Source organism: Notamacropus eugenii, chromosome 5, assembly GCF_028372415.1.
Source record: "Notamacropus eugenii isolate mMacEug1 chromosome 5, mMacEug1.pri_v2, whole genome shotgun sequence".
Taxonomy (NCBI): Eukaryota; Metazoa; Chordata; class Mammalia; order Diprotodontia; family Macropodidae; genus Notamacropus; species Notamacropus eugenii.
In genome coordinates this window covers 331,160,329-331,176,777 of record NC_092876.1, presented here as the reverse complement: position 1 = coordinate 331,176,777, position 16,449 = coordinate 331,160,329, and the positions used below count along the sequence as shown (strand labels likewise).

The window sequence follows — 16,449 nt, the reverse complement described above, 5'->3', positions numbered from 1 at the left end:
TAGGGTAATGAGCAGAAGTAGAAGAGTAATTTATACAACTAACTATGACAATGTAAAAACAAACTTTGAAAGGTATATAAACTCAGATCAATGAAATAATAATATATGATTCCAAGACTGATGATGAAGAAAATACTCCACCTACTAACAGAAAGGTGATGGATTCTGGGTGCAGTATGAGACTACTTTGGAACATGGCCAATGACAGAATTTGTTTAGCTTGATTATGTATATTTGTTAAAAGGAAACTTTTTTTAATGGGGTGGGTGGGAGAGAAAATAGATTTCTGTCAATTAAAAAATAAAATTTCAAAATTTCAAAAAGAAAAACTATTACTATCTACTTCATAATTTTTTCAAAATAAGTATACATAATGTTTAAATCCTACACATATTAGTATTGAAAGAATAAAGTCTTAAGGTTAAGAGGAGTTTTAAGGTAAATTAAATTTAAGGTGAAGTAAATTAACATTCGTAGGATATAAACATTTGAAAAATATGAACAAAACAGTATCTTTTGTTGTCAACGTATTCTGCCTTGGTGGTTTTCCAGTATTACTTTACTGAATTCATAATTAGTGGAGAAAAAAAGACCATTTTTAAAACACATGAATCAGATCAACAAAATTCTTAGATTACTTAAAGAATTGCAGGTGCATGAAGAATTGAAATTAGATTCCCATGATGTTTCCTTATACTTTAAGCACTGTAAAATTGCTGAGAACTTGGAAAATGTGTCAGTGTAAAAGCTTTTTCAATTTCATAGATGAGAGAAACAATAACAAACTAGGTGTATGGTCTGCCCATAGGAGTAGCCACCTAAATTTGCACACTACAGTTAGGGATGTACTTTCCCCTACCTGTCACATTAGTTTTCTCCAGTTAATACTACAACAAAGTGCCTGTGGTTACTGTTAACTCACTTTTTGTGAAGGAATTCTCCTGCTGCTACGGCAACAGGCCGGTGTGCTGAATACACCAAGTGGTAAACATTTTCACAGTCTTCATTGGAAAGCGCTTCTTCACTTCCACTGAAAAATTCACAAAGTAACATGTGAACCAAAACAATATTTATATTAAAGTCCCCATTCTTTAGTTATTATATAGTGAATAATGATACATAGAAACCAAAATGACATTGCAAGTGAGTGGTATGAACATTTGGAAGAGTCAGAGGTAGGTGGGATAATAGCCAGAGAACCAAGCTGGAAATCAGAAAGTTACTTCCTCAAAAATGTGCAAACCTGGGCAAATCACTTCACCTATGTGAGTCATCTCAGGCCACAGTATAAACTGCAGTGCATGTGAGGATCTACTTTGATAGTAGGAGTTCCTCAGCAGATGCCTGTAATAGATCACAGTCTTTACGGAGTAAGTGGGAATTGAGCAATGAGGATCTTCTGAGAAAAGTATGGATATTCACTTATATCCATTCACTTGCTAAATCTTGCTAATTTTTTCTTAGCAAAGTTGGGTCTCTCCCAAATTTCTTTTTCTTTCCATTTCTAGTGTAATCACTCTAATTTCAGGATTTCATTGTCTGACATTTGGACTATTAACCTCCTAACTGATCTCACTGTTTCTAGTCTCTTCCAACACTGGATTAAATATTCCTAAAGCCCTATTTTGAAGCAGGTAGGAGTTCTAGTGGGATGGACTTAAAATCAGGAAGACCGACATTTGAACCCTGCCTTAGACACTGTGAAAGTATATTTAAAAATCCCCTTTTAAGTAAAACTAAAAAATGCTAATAATTAATATTTTCCTCTAAAGCTATTTACAGGTCCTTGGGAAAAGTTCCTTGGAAACAAGGTGGGTCAGAACCGAATGGGTTAAGGCTAACAACAAAGAAAAATTCTTTACCTCATTGCCTTCCCTACACAGAAGTGATCTGGTTATTTACCCACCTAACGGCAGTCTCCATTTTATCAGACTAAAGGAAGTGACAGGGAGCACTCAGGGAAAGACAGAAATAAAGGATTAAGATATTAATACAAAGGAGAAAGTTCCTGAGGGGTCCAAAAGTAATGGGATACTGACTCGGTCACTCAATTCTAGATAATGCTAATAACCAAGACTATATTTTAAGATTTCTTGTTCAAGATTCTTATAAATTTTACATGAAATCTTCTTAGGGAAGAAAGACAAGTTTGGAGGGCATTGGGAACTATGCTACTTTGAATCTCATTGTCTATAGCAAAAAAATATCAGTTTCTAGTCTGAGCTATTCCCTCTTCTCTGTAGCTCTATGTGGAATAGCTAAAGGGAGTTACACATTGTGAATCAACATACAAATAAGGTCATTAATATATAATTTTGAAACTCAATCTTCACAGTCTAGCTGAAATGCCAAGAACTCCTCCTTCTCTGAACTCCAGCACAAGTATTTCACTCATCCAGAATATCTCATATACTGCTTTATATTATAGTTATTTATGTGCATTTAAAAATCACTTTTACTACACATTAAGTTTTTTTGTGGAAAGGGCAAGATTCATAAGGTATTATCTTGTGGAAAAAAACAGTGAATCAAAAATCATTTATTAAGTGCCTGCTATGTGCCAAACACTGTGCTGAGAGCTGGGCTGCGAAGAAGGCCAAAAGAGAAGACTCTCAAGGAGCTCACTGTCTAATGACTAATGGAAGAGAAAATATGCAACCTATGTACAGACAAACTATATAATTAAACTGGAGAAAATAGAGGGAAGGCTAAAATTAAGAGGTATAGGGAAAAGCTTCCCATAGAAGACAGGATTTTAGCTATGACTTGAAGGAAGCCAGAAAGTGGAGACAAGGGAGAGAATTCTAGTCGCTAGGGACAAATGCCCAGTCAAGAGATAGAACAGCAAGGAAGCCAGTGTTACTGTACTGCAGGTGTGTAGGAGGGAGGCAGGGAGAAGTATGTGTAAGGAGAATGGAAAAGTGATGGTGGTAGTGTGTTGAAGGGTTAAGAAGGCTTTCAATGTCAAACAGAGGATTTTATATTTGATAATAGAGGTGACAGGGAATCACTGCAGTTTACTGAGTATACGGGGTGACACAATCATGCTTTAGGAAGATCCTTTTGGCAACTGAGTGTAGGATGGTGAAAGCCTTGTGGCAAGGAGGTCAACTAGCAGGCGATTGCAGTAGGTGTGAGGCAATGAGGGTTTATACCAGGGTGGTGGCAGAGTCACAGGAGAGAAAGAGGGTACACAAGAGATGTGTCTTGGCAACAAATTGGATGTGGGAGGTGAAGCAGAATAAGGAATCAGAGGACACCTAATGTGTGAGTGAGCCCAGGAAGCCAGAAGAATGGTGGTACAATCAATATAATAGGAAAACTGGAAAAAGGGAGAGGAAGAAGATAATGAGTTCCATTTCAGACATGGTTGAGTTTGAATTGTCTATGGGACACAGAGTTTGAAATGTAAGACTGGAGGTCAGCAGAGAGATTACGGCTGAATAAGTAGACTGGAGAATCATACTCATCAATATAGAGATGATAATTTATGGGAGCTAGTGAAATCATCAAATGAAACAATATGGAAGGAGAAGAGGGCAAAGGACAGAGTCCTGCAGTACATTCATGCTTAATGGGAGTGATCTTGATGAAGATCAAGCAAAGGAGACTGGGAAATATAGTCAGATATGTCAGAGAACCTGCAGATCTGGCTTTTTGGTTATTTGCAATAATGGATATTGTGATTTTCCCTACTCTAAAATATGTTGCTATTACCTAGTTCCATCTGATGTCAAACGAGTTTTTTGGTAAATATATTTATACAGTTTGATATACTGTCACACTCTTGTCAACAAACACATAACCAAGCCCTCCAAGGAAGTGGTGTCCAAAAAATTAAACAAAACTCTCTAATAAACATAATTTCATAGTTTATCAGGAAAACACATGCATGTGTATGTCACTATTCAACAAAGAAAATCAACTGAGATTACACTGCTTAGAACTGAATTCGTCTGGAGTATATGTCATAAAGCTCAAGGGAAAGGCTGCTTCTCGAGGGGAGAGACTATCTCACTTTTATATTTGTATTCCCAGTCCAATCCAGTGTCTCACAGATAGCAAATATTTAATAAACTTTTGTTGAATAAATTTAAGCAATTAACTTGAATAAAGAACAGATTATAAGATATATTCAAGAAATACTAAGATACTTTTTCTAGTTTCTGACAAATTCTTCTATCATGTTTGGGGAGGGCAAACCTGTAAATCAAATATGTTTCTAACTTTGTACTTTCCTCAGTATTTAAAAAGTAGCACATTTTGTATATGGGGGTTGAATACAAAGGTAAGAGCAACAGGTTTCAGAGGTCTGCAGAGATCTGGGAAGGAGTCAAGAAGCATTGTCCCTTCCTGGATACCTAGGAATCACCAAAGCTGTGGAAATGGCATGAATATGTTAAAAAGAACGGAAATGGTGGGAATTATAATGTAGCTGACTGATATGTAGAGAAGATGCTTATTAATGACTAATTTTAGAATTTCTTGTTCATTGTCACCAGGTGACTTGGTACAGTAGGCTGTATAGGATTAGACAACTAAAACAAAAATAAACCACATGATAATATATAGAGAGAATTTTTATGTAACAAGAAACAGAAGGAATTAAATTCCTTCTCTGTTAAACAAAAGAAAATTCATCGATACAAAATATAGAGCCAAATAAAAATGAAAAAGAAAATAAATATCATAAAAATATCTACTTTTGAAGTATAACTTTACTCTGATCTAGTGCCACTCATGGATTCTATTTTTAGCAATTTCTAAATCTTATAATTTCAAATTCACATTACTTTTATACATCTTATTCTGTGAGCCTGCTTTCCATATTCCCACCTAAAACCCCAGCACCTGAACTTGGAATCCAGATTATATTAACACCTACTATCCTACTTCTTCATCAGTACATGTTTGTCAATACTGCTCCAGTGGTGATACCAGAGTTCATTAAAGGGACTATGACTTTTTGACTGCTTTTTCTTAGGTCTATACATAGAACTGTATCCCTAGCACCATATTTCCTATTATTTATGCTGAACAAGAATAAATTAAGAAGGGTTTATGCATGCACAATGTTTTGGTTTCTTTTTGTTTCAATAGATAAATTAGCTGGAACCCCCTATGGCCACTTCTCACATTAGCCAAGTGATCTGACTTTCAGCTACAGCATTAACGAAGTACTTTGTTGTACTTGAGTTAAGGATGGTTTCTAAATTCAAGGCACTGCTATTAACACTTAAGAAATACTTACTGAAGTATTAAAGTAACTAATCGAATGGCTTCCACAGCAACATCATATTCTTTATCAAGTGTCATTGATACAATGCGATCCTAGACAAGAAATAAAGAAAAAAACCTCACAAAATAAACAAGCTCACATATTAGTTACTGATTTGAGTACAAAACTCTTGTTCTGTCAGAAATGACAGGTGCATCTCTGCTGATAGTTACCGGGCACATAAAGGCACAGCAAAGTAGATGGGGAGAAAGGTGCTCAGTTAAGCACCTCATAGTAGGAGAATATGAGCATATAAATAAATCAGAAACGTTTCATATTCAAGACCTAAATGGAAGACGAGCTTTCCGAAGTATAACACAACAGTTATTAACCTACATCTTATTTATAATGTGGCAGTCTGTTTAATTTTTAAAAACCACTTAATATAGTTTATAACTTAGAAACTTCAAAAGTAAAAGAACAAATACCAGTTATCAGAAACTCCTAACTCAGGTTGAATGTGAGTTTGAATACTTTTGCATTTATAGCCCCAACTTTATTTTCCAATCAACAGTAAAGTCTTGATCCCTGAAGTAATGAATGACTTAAGGAGCAATGATATTGCATTAGCTTAGAATGCAAAACATTTAACCTCAAATAAGTCCTAAAAGTTACCTCCCTATCTCCTCTGTTTCGGAATTTATAAAGTGTAAAAGATCTCACTTTCACAAAAGGTGTCTTGAATCTAACTAAATTTCTATGCTAGCCTGAAAATTATATAATCTAGATTTCTACCTTATTAATAACTAAGTTGACTATTTTGTGTACAAATTTACACATGATAAAGGATACCTGTTAATTCTATTCTCTAAAGCTACTAAAAAAAAATTGGAGACTGTTGTTTCATGTGTATTAAAGAGAAATCAATTCCTCAGACAGTCACCTTACTAATCTGATATAACACCATAGCTGGGAATATGTGAAAACAAGCAAAAGGCTGGTAGAAATGGTATCAGCTCCATGCTTCCTCTTTAAGAAAGAAATTATTATCACTTTCAGTAGCATTCACTCTCCATAGTTTTAAGATAGACATTGTGATGTCTTATCAGTGTTTTATTTTTCATGCTAATTAAGTATACTAATATATGTACACTATATATAGTAAAAACGTAAGTGTATATATATATAGTACACTAATAATGAACAAACTCAAAATATCTAAATGGGTACCTTCCCTTCCTTTTCTTTTCTTTTCTTTTCTCAAAACCTTAAACTTACTGCATTCTGAAGCCCAAAGGTTGGACAACACTAGGCCCCTGCACAAACTCCACTTAAGGGCTGTTTTCTGAACCCTCCTGGCTTAAGAGTGATTTATCAATACTAACTGTTGCTGTTTCCCTCCCAGACGGATGTGGTTATATTTTTCTTTGCCTCATTAAAGGGGCCATCACCTGACTACTTCTTAAACAGGCCTATTCACTGAATGGATATTATCTCACCCTATGTGAGTACCTGAATGGACCTTGGCCTAAAGGGGCCAAAGTCTCCCATTGCATCCTGGGCCATCTCCAGTCATCCTGATAAATATCTGTACACTGGACTCAGATGGCTCTGGAGGAGAAGTGAGGCTGGTGACCTGCACAGCCCTCCCTCACTCAAAACAAAGTCAAGTACAAGTCATGTCATCATTTCTCTGATGGGATGGTCTTCTTTGGCAATGCAGGACAAACACAACAACAACAGTATATCTAATCTTAAGTGGGGGAGGACATTTCCCCAAATTTTATATGTACTAAACACACAGTGAATGGTTATAACACAAAGAAATTTTCTGTACTGAAACTAATGACCCTCTCCATCCCCTCCAAGTATGTTTATTTTCCAAATCTAGATTTCAAATATAGTTCAGCATTTAAAGTGAGGAATACCTACATTAAGTATTATTACAATGACATTCTTCACTACATATCAGAAACACTAACTATTAAAATGAAAAAGAAGCAAAACAAAATCACTAATAACTAGATGGTACAAGTTATGTTCTTTTTTCAAATCACAATTTTTCATACGTACCTTGAATCTGTTTGTGAATAGTTCCAATTTAGGGAACAATTCTCTATTGGTATACAGACTTTGTAGAGCTTTTAAACACTTTAGCCTGACTTCACCTTGCTACATAAAAACACAATAGGATTAGTCAGTATCTTGAGTATATAGATGAACTTATAATTTTAAAGGAAATCTAAGTAAAATATTCTAGCTTTGTCACTTAATTGAAGTTATACTCCAATTTGTTGTACAAATACAAAGTTAGACTGGAATAAACTGTCACAAAACCTGAGTTTAATTTATAGTTAATTCTTCAAATAATTTAAAATTCCTTAAAAAACCAGTTATTTATGAGTAAGATAATTTTTCTAAAGTACATATAGTCACTGACAATTAGTACAATAGGTTCTTTCTCATCCACACTACCTAAGAATCTTAGGAAGGTTTCTTTGTTCCCATAGATATCCATATTTAATCAGGAAAACACATATACTCTCACCTCCTAAGGTTACTACTAGATAAAGTATGACCAAGTCGTTCTAGTTAGGAAGTAAAATATGAAATTCAAACAAAAAGTTAGGGATTTTAGAGCTAAATATTTTTAAAATTTATAAGGGAAACAATTGGGAATTTCCTGAATAAAACAATAATATTAATATGCAAATATGAATAACTGAAGAGTGTGGGTGGCAGAGTTACTCTAAAGGCTTCTGAAAAACTCAAGCTCAATTAAATTCAGATGGCCTGACAAGCCAGTGGTCAGGGCTGTGATGAATGAAAGGTGTTGCAATTTTAAATATACCGAGGCATGTGGATTATGTTTCAGACAGAAAGAGAGGTTAGAGAGTAAGATACAAGACAGATTATCAGGAAAAGAACAGAGACCAATAGGAAAAACTATAATTAAAAGCTAAAGAGAAATCTGGATAAAAGAAATCCAATATAATAATACTGTTAACGATAAATTCACACTTATCTAGGTCTTACAAAGTTTACAAAATGCTCTCCTTACAATTCATTCTGAGGCTGTAAATAAAAGAATTATTAACCTCATTTTGCATAAGAGGAAATGGTCGAGATGTAAAGTGTCTTGAATCAGCTTACAACAAAGGGCAAAGCTGAGGCCTGAATTCGGGTCCTTGACCTTTATATCGTGTTCTTTCTACTACAGCATCCTGCCCCTTTTACAAGATCAGGAAACATGCAGTGACAACATCATTAGGCCATATTCATAGTTGAATTCACCACCACAGCAAGGCAGAAAAGTCAAGATCATGATCTTAGTTTATACAGAATAGTTTAGTGTGAGGAAGGGCTAAATAAAAGCTAAAAGGATTCTAGGTAATAAGCTCTACAAAACCAAAAGTTTTCTAGCAAATTTATTTGTGAGAGCATTTCTGAATAAGATAGGAGGTCGTCTGAGGTCTTTCAAACCCTAAGATTTTGTGACTTCTAGGAGAAAAATCTCACAAGCTAAGCTGGTCAGGGAGGAAGTTTAAAGATGAACATTCTGACCAGAAATACTCCCCTCCTGAAAAAAGGTGGACTTGTATTCTAAAGAGGAAGAGACATTTCTTCTCCTGAAAGCAAAACATAAGTATGATGACTATGAGCTAGGCTGGAACTGAGGGGTGGAAATAGGGTAAGCCAAACAAAGAACCCTAGTCCTAAGGAGCAAGACCTAGAGCATAATACCACAGGAAGAGGAGTTGTGGCAGAGTATAACTGGGTAAGGCTATCTGATACTTTATACTGGTAATGTGAAAGTATGTGTGCATGTAATACACATGTACTGTAGCACATAAATATAAAATTTATATATCAATAAAATGCTTTTTTTTTGTGACAGAAAATATTCTCATATATTGCTGTAGGCAAAGAAACTAATAGCATGGTAGCAAAGTCCATTTTCTTACCAAGTTTCCTCTTTCCATTCCACCCCAAGGTCATCTTCTCTGAATGCTTATAATATTGATGTCACTAAAAGCACTGTACAACTGCATTCTTTTACATTTTGTACAGTGTGATCTACATTATTATGGACAGTTAAATGTTTATTATGTCTTAAATTGAGAGACAGCATTCTGTACCTGAATTCAAATTCAGCCCCTAACATGTAGTGGCCATGTGATTTTGGAAAAGTCCTGCACAACCCCCAGCAAATCTCTAAGACTAAACCTGGGAATAGTGCAGACTGGCATTGTTAAAGAGATCTTCGTCAGGGGTAGCTAACTATGCTGATGAAATCACAGGTTCCTCTATAACCCTTAATTTGATATTATGACAATGAATTAAAAAGAAGAGAAAGTTCATTTATCTTTTGATATGCCATCCTGGAGAAGGAAGTTGTAATTTCTCAGTTCTTCAGATCTAGCAAAGGAACAGATTTTTGCCCAAATTTTATCATAGATATTAGGCCTTCTAGAGATTCAGTATTTCATTTTATTTTAAATTCTGAATGCATCAAAATGCCAGATGAAGAGATCCAGTTTATGTCTGTGTGTCTCAGTACCACCAAGCTCAACATGTGAAGAATTATTTTCAAATAATTAAAAAATTTTCACAACTTCAAAAACATAAATTCAAATACAAACACCTCAATTTCTAGATATATAATACTGATATTAAAGCAAGACTACCAACAAATAAGGTCACAAAACATCTTTCATATGAATGTGTAGCACAGTTACTTACCCTATCATGAAGAGTCCAGCCAACATATTTTAAATAACTGTCATTTAGGAAAGCATCACTATACATTTTCATCCATACCCCAATTTCTTCAATACAAATGGCTCTAATCTCAGCAATTGCATCACTAGAGGGGAGAGAGACCATGCTTTTGAAAAACATTAATATATGATGTAATTTTACCATCCTAACTCCCAACAGCAATTATTTGTTGATCCTTTATATATCAAATTAACAGCCTGCAAGATTCTATCCATAAACAATAAAGGAGTTCATATTTTTTCTATTTACAATTTGCTTACATATTCTAATCTGAACCCGACTTGTGCATTTTTCTGAACAACAACAAATAACTAAATAAATGAATGAATAAATGAATGGATGAATGAAATATAACTTGAGCAAGGAGCTTTTTATTTTTCTTGACCAAACCTGTGATTTTATCAGTATGGGGAGCTCCTAGTGTGGAACATCCTTTAACAAGGCAAATCAATTCATTCTCTGCAGTTTAGTCTTCGATGGTTGCCTAGGCCACTGAGAGGTTAAGTGACTTGCCCAGGGTCACATAGCTTATGAATGAAGTGGGACCTGAATTTTAATCTTCCTGATTCTGACACCAATTCTTTATCTATTACACCATAATGCCTCTCCATGCAATTATATTTCTTTGGAGGTAGGAAAATATATGGTAAACAGAATAGGACAATCAATTATTGATATAAATACTACAAATTTTTGATAATTTGATGGATTATGTACAACTAGAAACAACAGGTTCATAAAGCAATCTTTCATCATTTCATTATAGTGATATTTTCTTAATTTTCTACTTTTCCTTAGGCAGAAATTGGAGACAAAGCGGCAATAAATTAATTCTAAACCTTTTTCTCTTCTCATTTTCCCCTACTTAGTTGATAATCCTTTACGATGAAACAGAAACTGAACTCTTCAACATTCTGGTCTCATCCTCAGTAAATCTGTTTCCCCTCCTCCCCTAAATCTTCCACAACATGGCCTTAACCATGTTCGCTCTACTTTTAACATCTCTTGCTTTAAGTCACTTCTAAGTCTACTTATTGAAGCTTGGGGATGTTTTCTTCAAACTAGGATGCCAGTCTTGTTCTGCTTTTTGGTTAAGGTCATTTTTTCCTTCACAGGTTAATTAGATCAGGGGTGGGGAATCTGCAGTAGGGCCACAGGTTACCCACCCGTGAGTTAGAGTAATTCAAGTTAATTCAATCTAGGAAACCTTCCCTGGCAACTCTAGGCTATACTGATCTCTCCCCCTTTCTATGAAATCTTAGAGAAGTTAGCTTATATAACACTGAAGATTATTTTTAGGTATCTCTCACATTGCTTAGGCTAGATAATTGAGTTTTTGAATATAGGGACCATGTCAGACCCCTTAGTATCCTTAATATCTAGCAAATAATAAATAAATGGTAAATATTTGTTGATGGTAATGATGGTTGGATAAATCATAGTAACACTGTCACCACCTTGCCCTGAAAGATATATCTTTTGTTTTGACATTTAGTTCCACTCTCTTTATAATATTTACTTCCCTGGCACATGTACTGCATTGTTACTTGATGCAACTTAAGATATTCTACTCATCAGTCTACACTATTCATCTAAGTTGCTCTTCTATCTCTTGCATTATAATTCTACATTTATAAGTTCTTTTCTAGACAACAGCATTTGAATTTTGAAAATATTCCCTGTGGACTTCTATTGTAGGCTTAAATGCTTGAGATTACAAGCTATATTCAAACCAAAGTTAAATTTTAACTCCCCCTTCTAGGGTACCTTACCAAAGATCCTCACTTACATGGTATTTGGGATGCTTCTTCCATAACCTTCAGACTCTTCCAGATCTCACATTCTATCATAATGTCATCTATTCACCTTTCTATTTTTACTTTACTCTCCCTATAAGTAATTAGGCTGTCTCTATGAAGGGGTTGCCAGGAATCTGAGAGGCTCCACAAAAAGTACTAAAGAAGGTAGTAAAAGGGTAAATGGGTAGCAAAGAAATGGCAACAAGGGAGATGTTATCTATTTTCGTACTGTAAGAATTGCTAGGATACATGACTATCCTAGTAAAGAGTTTATTTTTTAATAAAACCGGGACACTTGCTGAAATAATACAAGTAACCTCTTATTGTACAACAGAGTAGAAAGAAGTATTTACAACTAGGAATGGCATCATACATTTCTAAACATCTACTATGGTTTTAGGTTTCTGTTGCTGTCAGTAAGAATTAAATTTCCCTTATCATATCATCAAACCACAATTACTTTTCTGATATTACACTGAAGAGTCTCATTTAACTTGCTATTCTTTACCACAATAAAGTTCCTTTTGACATCACTTTTTTTATTTCAATATATAATAACATTGGGTTTTCATTTTTGTATTATGGATTACTAAGGGTATTTTCTGTTGCTGGTGTTTCTTCTTCATCTCTGCCTGATTTTTACTTATTTTCTGCCCAAAATTTTAAACTAATTGGATTTTTTTTTATTTTGTTATGTTTACACAATACTCTAAGTATCACCTGTAAGATTAATTCAAACTTCCTTGTAACTACTTTTTTCCACCCAGCCTTTAATTATGTTAAAACTACACCTATCTTTCTACAACCTCTCCCAATCTTATTCTTATCCTATGTTATCATTTTTGCCAAATCGCTGGGTTGTTTTGCAGAATGGTTTTGTTTTGTATGTATCTTCTTAGTCATTCGGAGCAACATTCATTATTGTCGTCTGTAATTCTTTTTTTTTGAAAACTTTTATTTTATCCACTTATTTGTGAGGGAAGAGCTAGCTGACTTTCCTTTCTCATCCCAGCTATGTTAATTTTGTTCATGCAACAGTTTTTCCAATTCAGGTAATTCAGTCTTCATATTTTAATCTTTTGGGGATCATTCTATCATTTGTATGGTTGAGAATTCAACTGCTAGCAAATGCTGTAAAAAGGATCTGATCTAATTCTTTATAAAATGTCAGAAAATGGCATGATAGAATTTAATTTTTCATATGATTTTACAAACTAATTTGAATGATAACCTAGTATTGCCTTTGATACTCACTGTTCACCAAGGAATGAATTATAATATACTCAAAGTACTTTGCAGTGCTGTGTAAAAGCTGTCATTACTATTTGGCAAATTAATCATGTGTTTTTTGAGTAATGTGTTTTCTGGACTCTTTTGGTTATCTAATTGTGACAACTGATTTTCACTGGTTAACTGCTACATGAAATTATAATCAATGTTTATGTTATTTCTGCTCTCTATTTCCCATTTTTATTTTTAATTACTTATTTAAAACGATTCACTCTTAAGTAACTTCAATTGTATGTCATTTTCCCTCATTATCCCTTCCTCTTGTTTTTGTGAATGGTTTGACCACCCAGAGAACTGATTCAGGGATAGCTCAAATAACATTTAACAACTTCTTTTTCTGTTGGTTAAAATATAATCTATTTTTTCCTTTATGATATTAAATGATGCTAACCTTATCCAGAGACTACCAGTTTTTTTTTTTAAAGAAAATTCATGATTTAGAGATAGGAAGCTACACAAGGATCTTTAATTCAAAGCATATCCATTTTCAGCTTATTGTAGTAAATGGTGTAAAATATTGGTCTAAGCCCTATCTAGTGTTAAAAATGTTTGAATGAATTAAAGAGAAGCTTCAGGTAATTAAAACCACTATGTAATTTTGCAAAATAAATCCAGTCTGCTCTCATTCTCCTATTCAATTCTAGGGACAACTCACTGTTTACTTGTAGTGTCTGTTCCAGATTGATTAATGAACACTATAAATTGTGCCAAAAAAACTTAAATATAATAGACTGGACAATGGTTATCATTTACTTCTTTTTTTCTTATATGGACATTAAGGCCAAGTGATAAAATATCTATGAAGCTTGAGTATGAATATCTCATTTAGGAAGTTATGCAACATTTTGGACCTTGATGCAATTAGTAAAATATCTTGTAAAAAGGGTCATTTGTAGGATGTCACTGTATACAGCAATTCCTTCTCTGACTTGGACTCTGCACCATATTTCCTCCATGACAGTATCCCAGGGAGAATTAATCATCTTCCCCACTCTCAAAGTAGCTCTTTCCACATGTTCAATATCTGCTGCTGATACCATCATGTTTCAATATAAAAGGTTTAAAAACTTGAGTCATTTCATCCTTGTGTCTTCCCTCTCAATCTCCCTTTTCTGCATCCTTCCCTTTCTCTTCTCTTTATTTCCCCTGTCTTATCACACAGGAAAGGATTTAATGATTAATTTTCATAACTGATAATATTAGTATAAATAAATCCAATTAAACTCAATTTCATATAACAAATATTACTAAGCACCTACTATGTTGAAGATATTGTGCTAGGAGTTAGGGATACAAAAATGAAAAATGCTCCTAAAAATCCCTTTCATCCTAGTGGAGGAGATACAACCTGTGCATAAATAATGATAATTACATATGCATATAATTATAGAAATATATAAAGTAGGAACTGGGCTAAAGAGTACAAGACTATTTGATTTAAAAAATTTGGGTAGGACCTTCAACCTGCATTAATAAGTTTTCTATTTCCAACTGTATAAGATTGAAATTATGCACTGTTAAAGGAATTGTAGATGGGAAGATTTTTTTCTTTTGAGTAGGGGTTTGCAAAAATTGCATAGCTATGGTCCCTCCCCCAAGATGACGCTATATTTCCAAGGGTAAGATAGGATGCTATAAGAATACTACATGAGGTGCTACAGCAGTTAATGTCTTTGTGAATGGCTTTGCCAACAATCCTGACTTTCTTGTCTCAGAAAAGGTCCATCAGCAGGATCATTCCTTCTTGAAATCCTCTTCCCAAAATCTGTAATATTCCCTGTCTAATTACCTTAACAAAAAACATGCCTCTCCCAATTTATTTAAACCCAAGTTAATTTCTCCATTTGCTCTTCCATTCATATGCATGTTTTATATTTTGTTACATTTGATATTGTTTTGCTTAATATTTGAAAGCAATTTCATGTCATACTGCTTCCGTATGTCTGGTAACACATCTGGTATGACCATTACATTTTTTTTTCTCTGATAAAATAAGGTTTTTGTCAAAAAAAAAAAATGTATCAGTATAGAATACATCTCTATTCATAGGGGCATAATAATATGTAAAATTACTGCATATACACAGAATCCAGGATATAGGACTGGAACAGAAGTCATTAATGTTTTTTGTGTGAAGGACCTCTTTGACAGTCTGGAGAAGACTATGATCCCCTTCTTTGAACAATGTTTTTAAATGTATAAAATAAAATATATGGGATTACATGGAAACCAATTACACTGAAATACAGCATTTTAAATACAATATATTAAACTTTAAAGTTTAAGGATCCTAGGTTAAGAACCTGTGTAACAGAGTATAGTTGACTTATCTCTGAGGTGACTGATTAATATATCCATTGCACTAAAGCAGCTTGAGGAACCAAGTGAAGGAAAAAGTCTAACAATAACTTAGTGTCATTTAATCCAGTTTTCCAATACTTCAAGGAACTGTGATTTTTGTACATATGACTTCTTGCTTCACTCATTTAGATGCAAATGTGTGTATAATGTTATAATGTAAAACTGTATAACTCAGTAAATAGTGTTTAAGAGTTGCTGTTGCTGATAAAATTATGTTCTGTATCCTGCATCCATTCTCATAATAGGCCATTCTCAACTTTCCTAAGACTGTGTTCTTGGGCAACAACAAGTAGGTCCATCATTCCTACCCAAAGTCCTCCCTATATACTCTGAAATTTGAATAATTTGGTAGCTTATAAAGTAGACTGCCTCAATTAATTATTATAATAAGAAAAATCACAGCTTCACAAAGAAAATAAAAATGAGATAATAGGGTACAGGTTAAGAAAACACCAGTTGTTTAATTATAATTTCATCTCTTACCGGTATCTATGAACAAATATACCCTTAAAAATAGAGTTCATCATATTTTCAATTTCATCTTGGTTCTCCTGCAGCTGAAATAAAAACCAAGCAACATTATTACTCTCACGTTGAAATAGTGATCACTTCTTTTAGGAACTGTCAAATATATTACTAGATATCTATTTAATTAGGAATTTAAAAAGGCATTTGAGTATAATACACAGTTTAAAATGCACAGTATAGTTTCTAGTTTCTCTTATAAATGAAAATATTTTTAGGTGTAGAAATGATAATGCATTACAAACATAATATAGCTGTAATTTAAATAATATTAACCAGAAAACATGATTTAAAATTTCAAATGATTGCTCTTTTTCATAGATTTTAGTGCTAGAAGGGACTTCAGATCATCTAGCCCAAATTCCTCAATTAGCAATGAGAAATTGAGGACCAAAAAGCTGAAGTGACTTGCCACAAATGGGTAATAAGACGCTGAGTTAAGATTTGAACTCAAGTGCCTTTCACGCCAAATCT

The 16,449-nt window shown here is 33.9% G+C and overlaps 1 protein-coding gene across 4 annotated transcripts in view; it reads right to left on the bottom strand.

The window, feature by feature from the left end:
• Positions 1-16,449, bottom strand: part of STAG1 (STAG1 cohesin complex component) — a 377,001-nt gene that overhangs the window by 113,251 nt on the left and 247,301 nt on the right. For all 4 annotated transcript variants that reach the window (XM_072613576.1, XM_072613574.1, XM_072613577.1 and 1 more), the window contains 5 exons: positions 15,934-16,007; positions 9,962-10,085; positions 7,292-7,390; positions 5,252-5,331; positions 923-1,030 (listed from right to left, as the gene is read on the bottom strand). In XM_072613576.1, the coding sequence (XP_072469677.1) occupies positions 923-1,030; positions 5,252-5,331; positions 7,292-7,390; positions 9,962-10,085; positions 15,934-16,007 (485 nt within the window). The remainder of the gene's footprint in view (positions 1-922; positions 1,031-5,251; positions 5,332-7,291; positions 7,391-9,961; positions 10,086-15,933; positions 16,008-16,449) is intronic.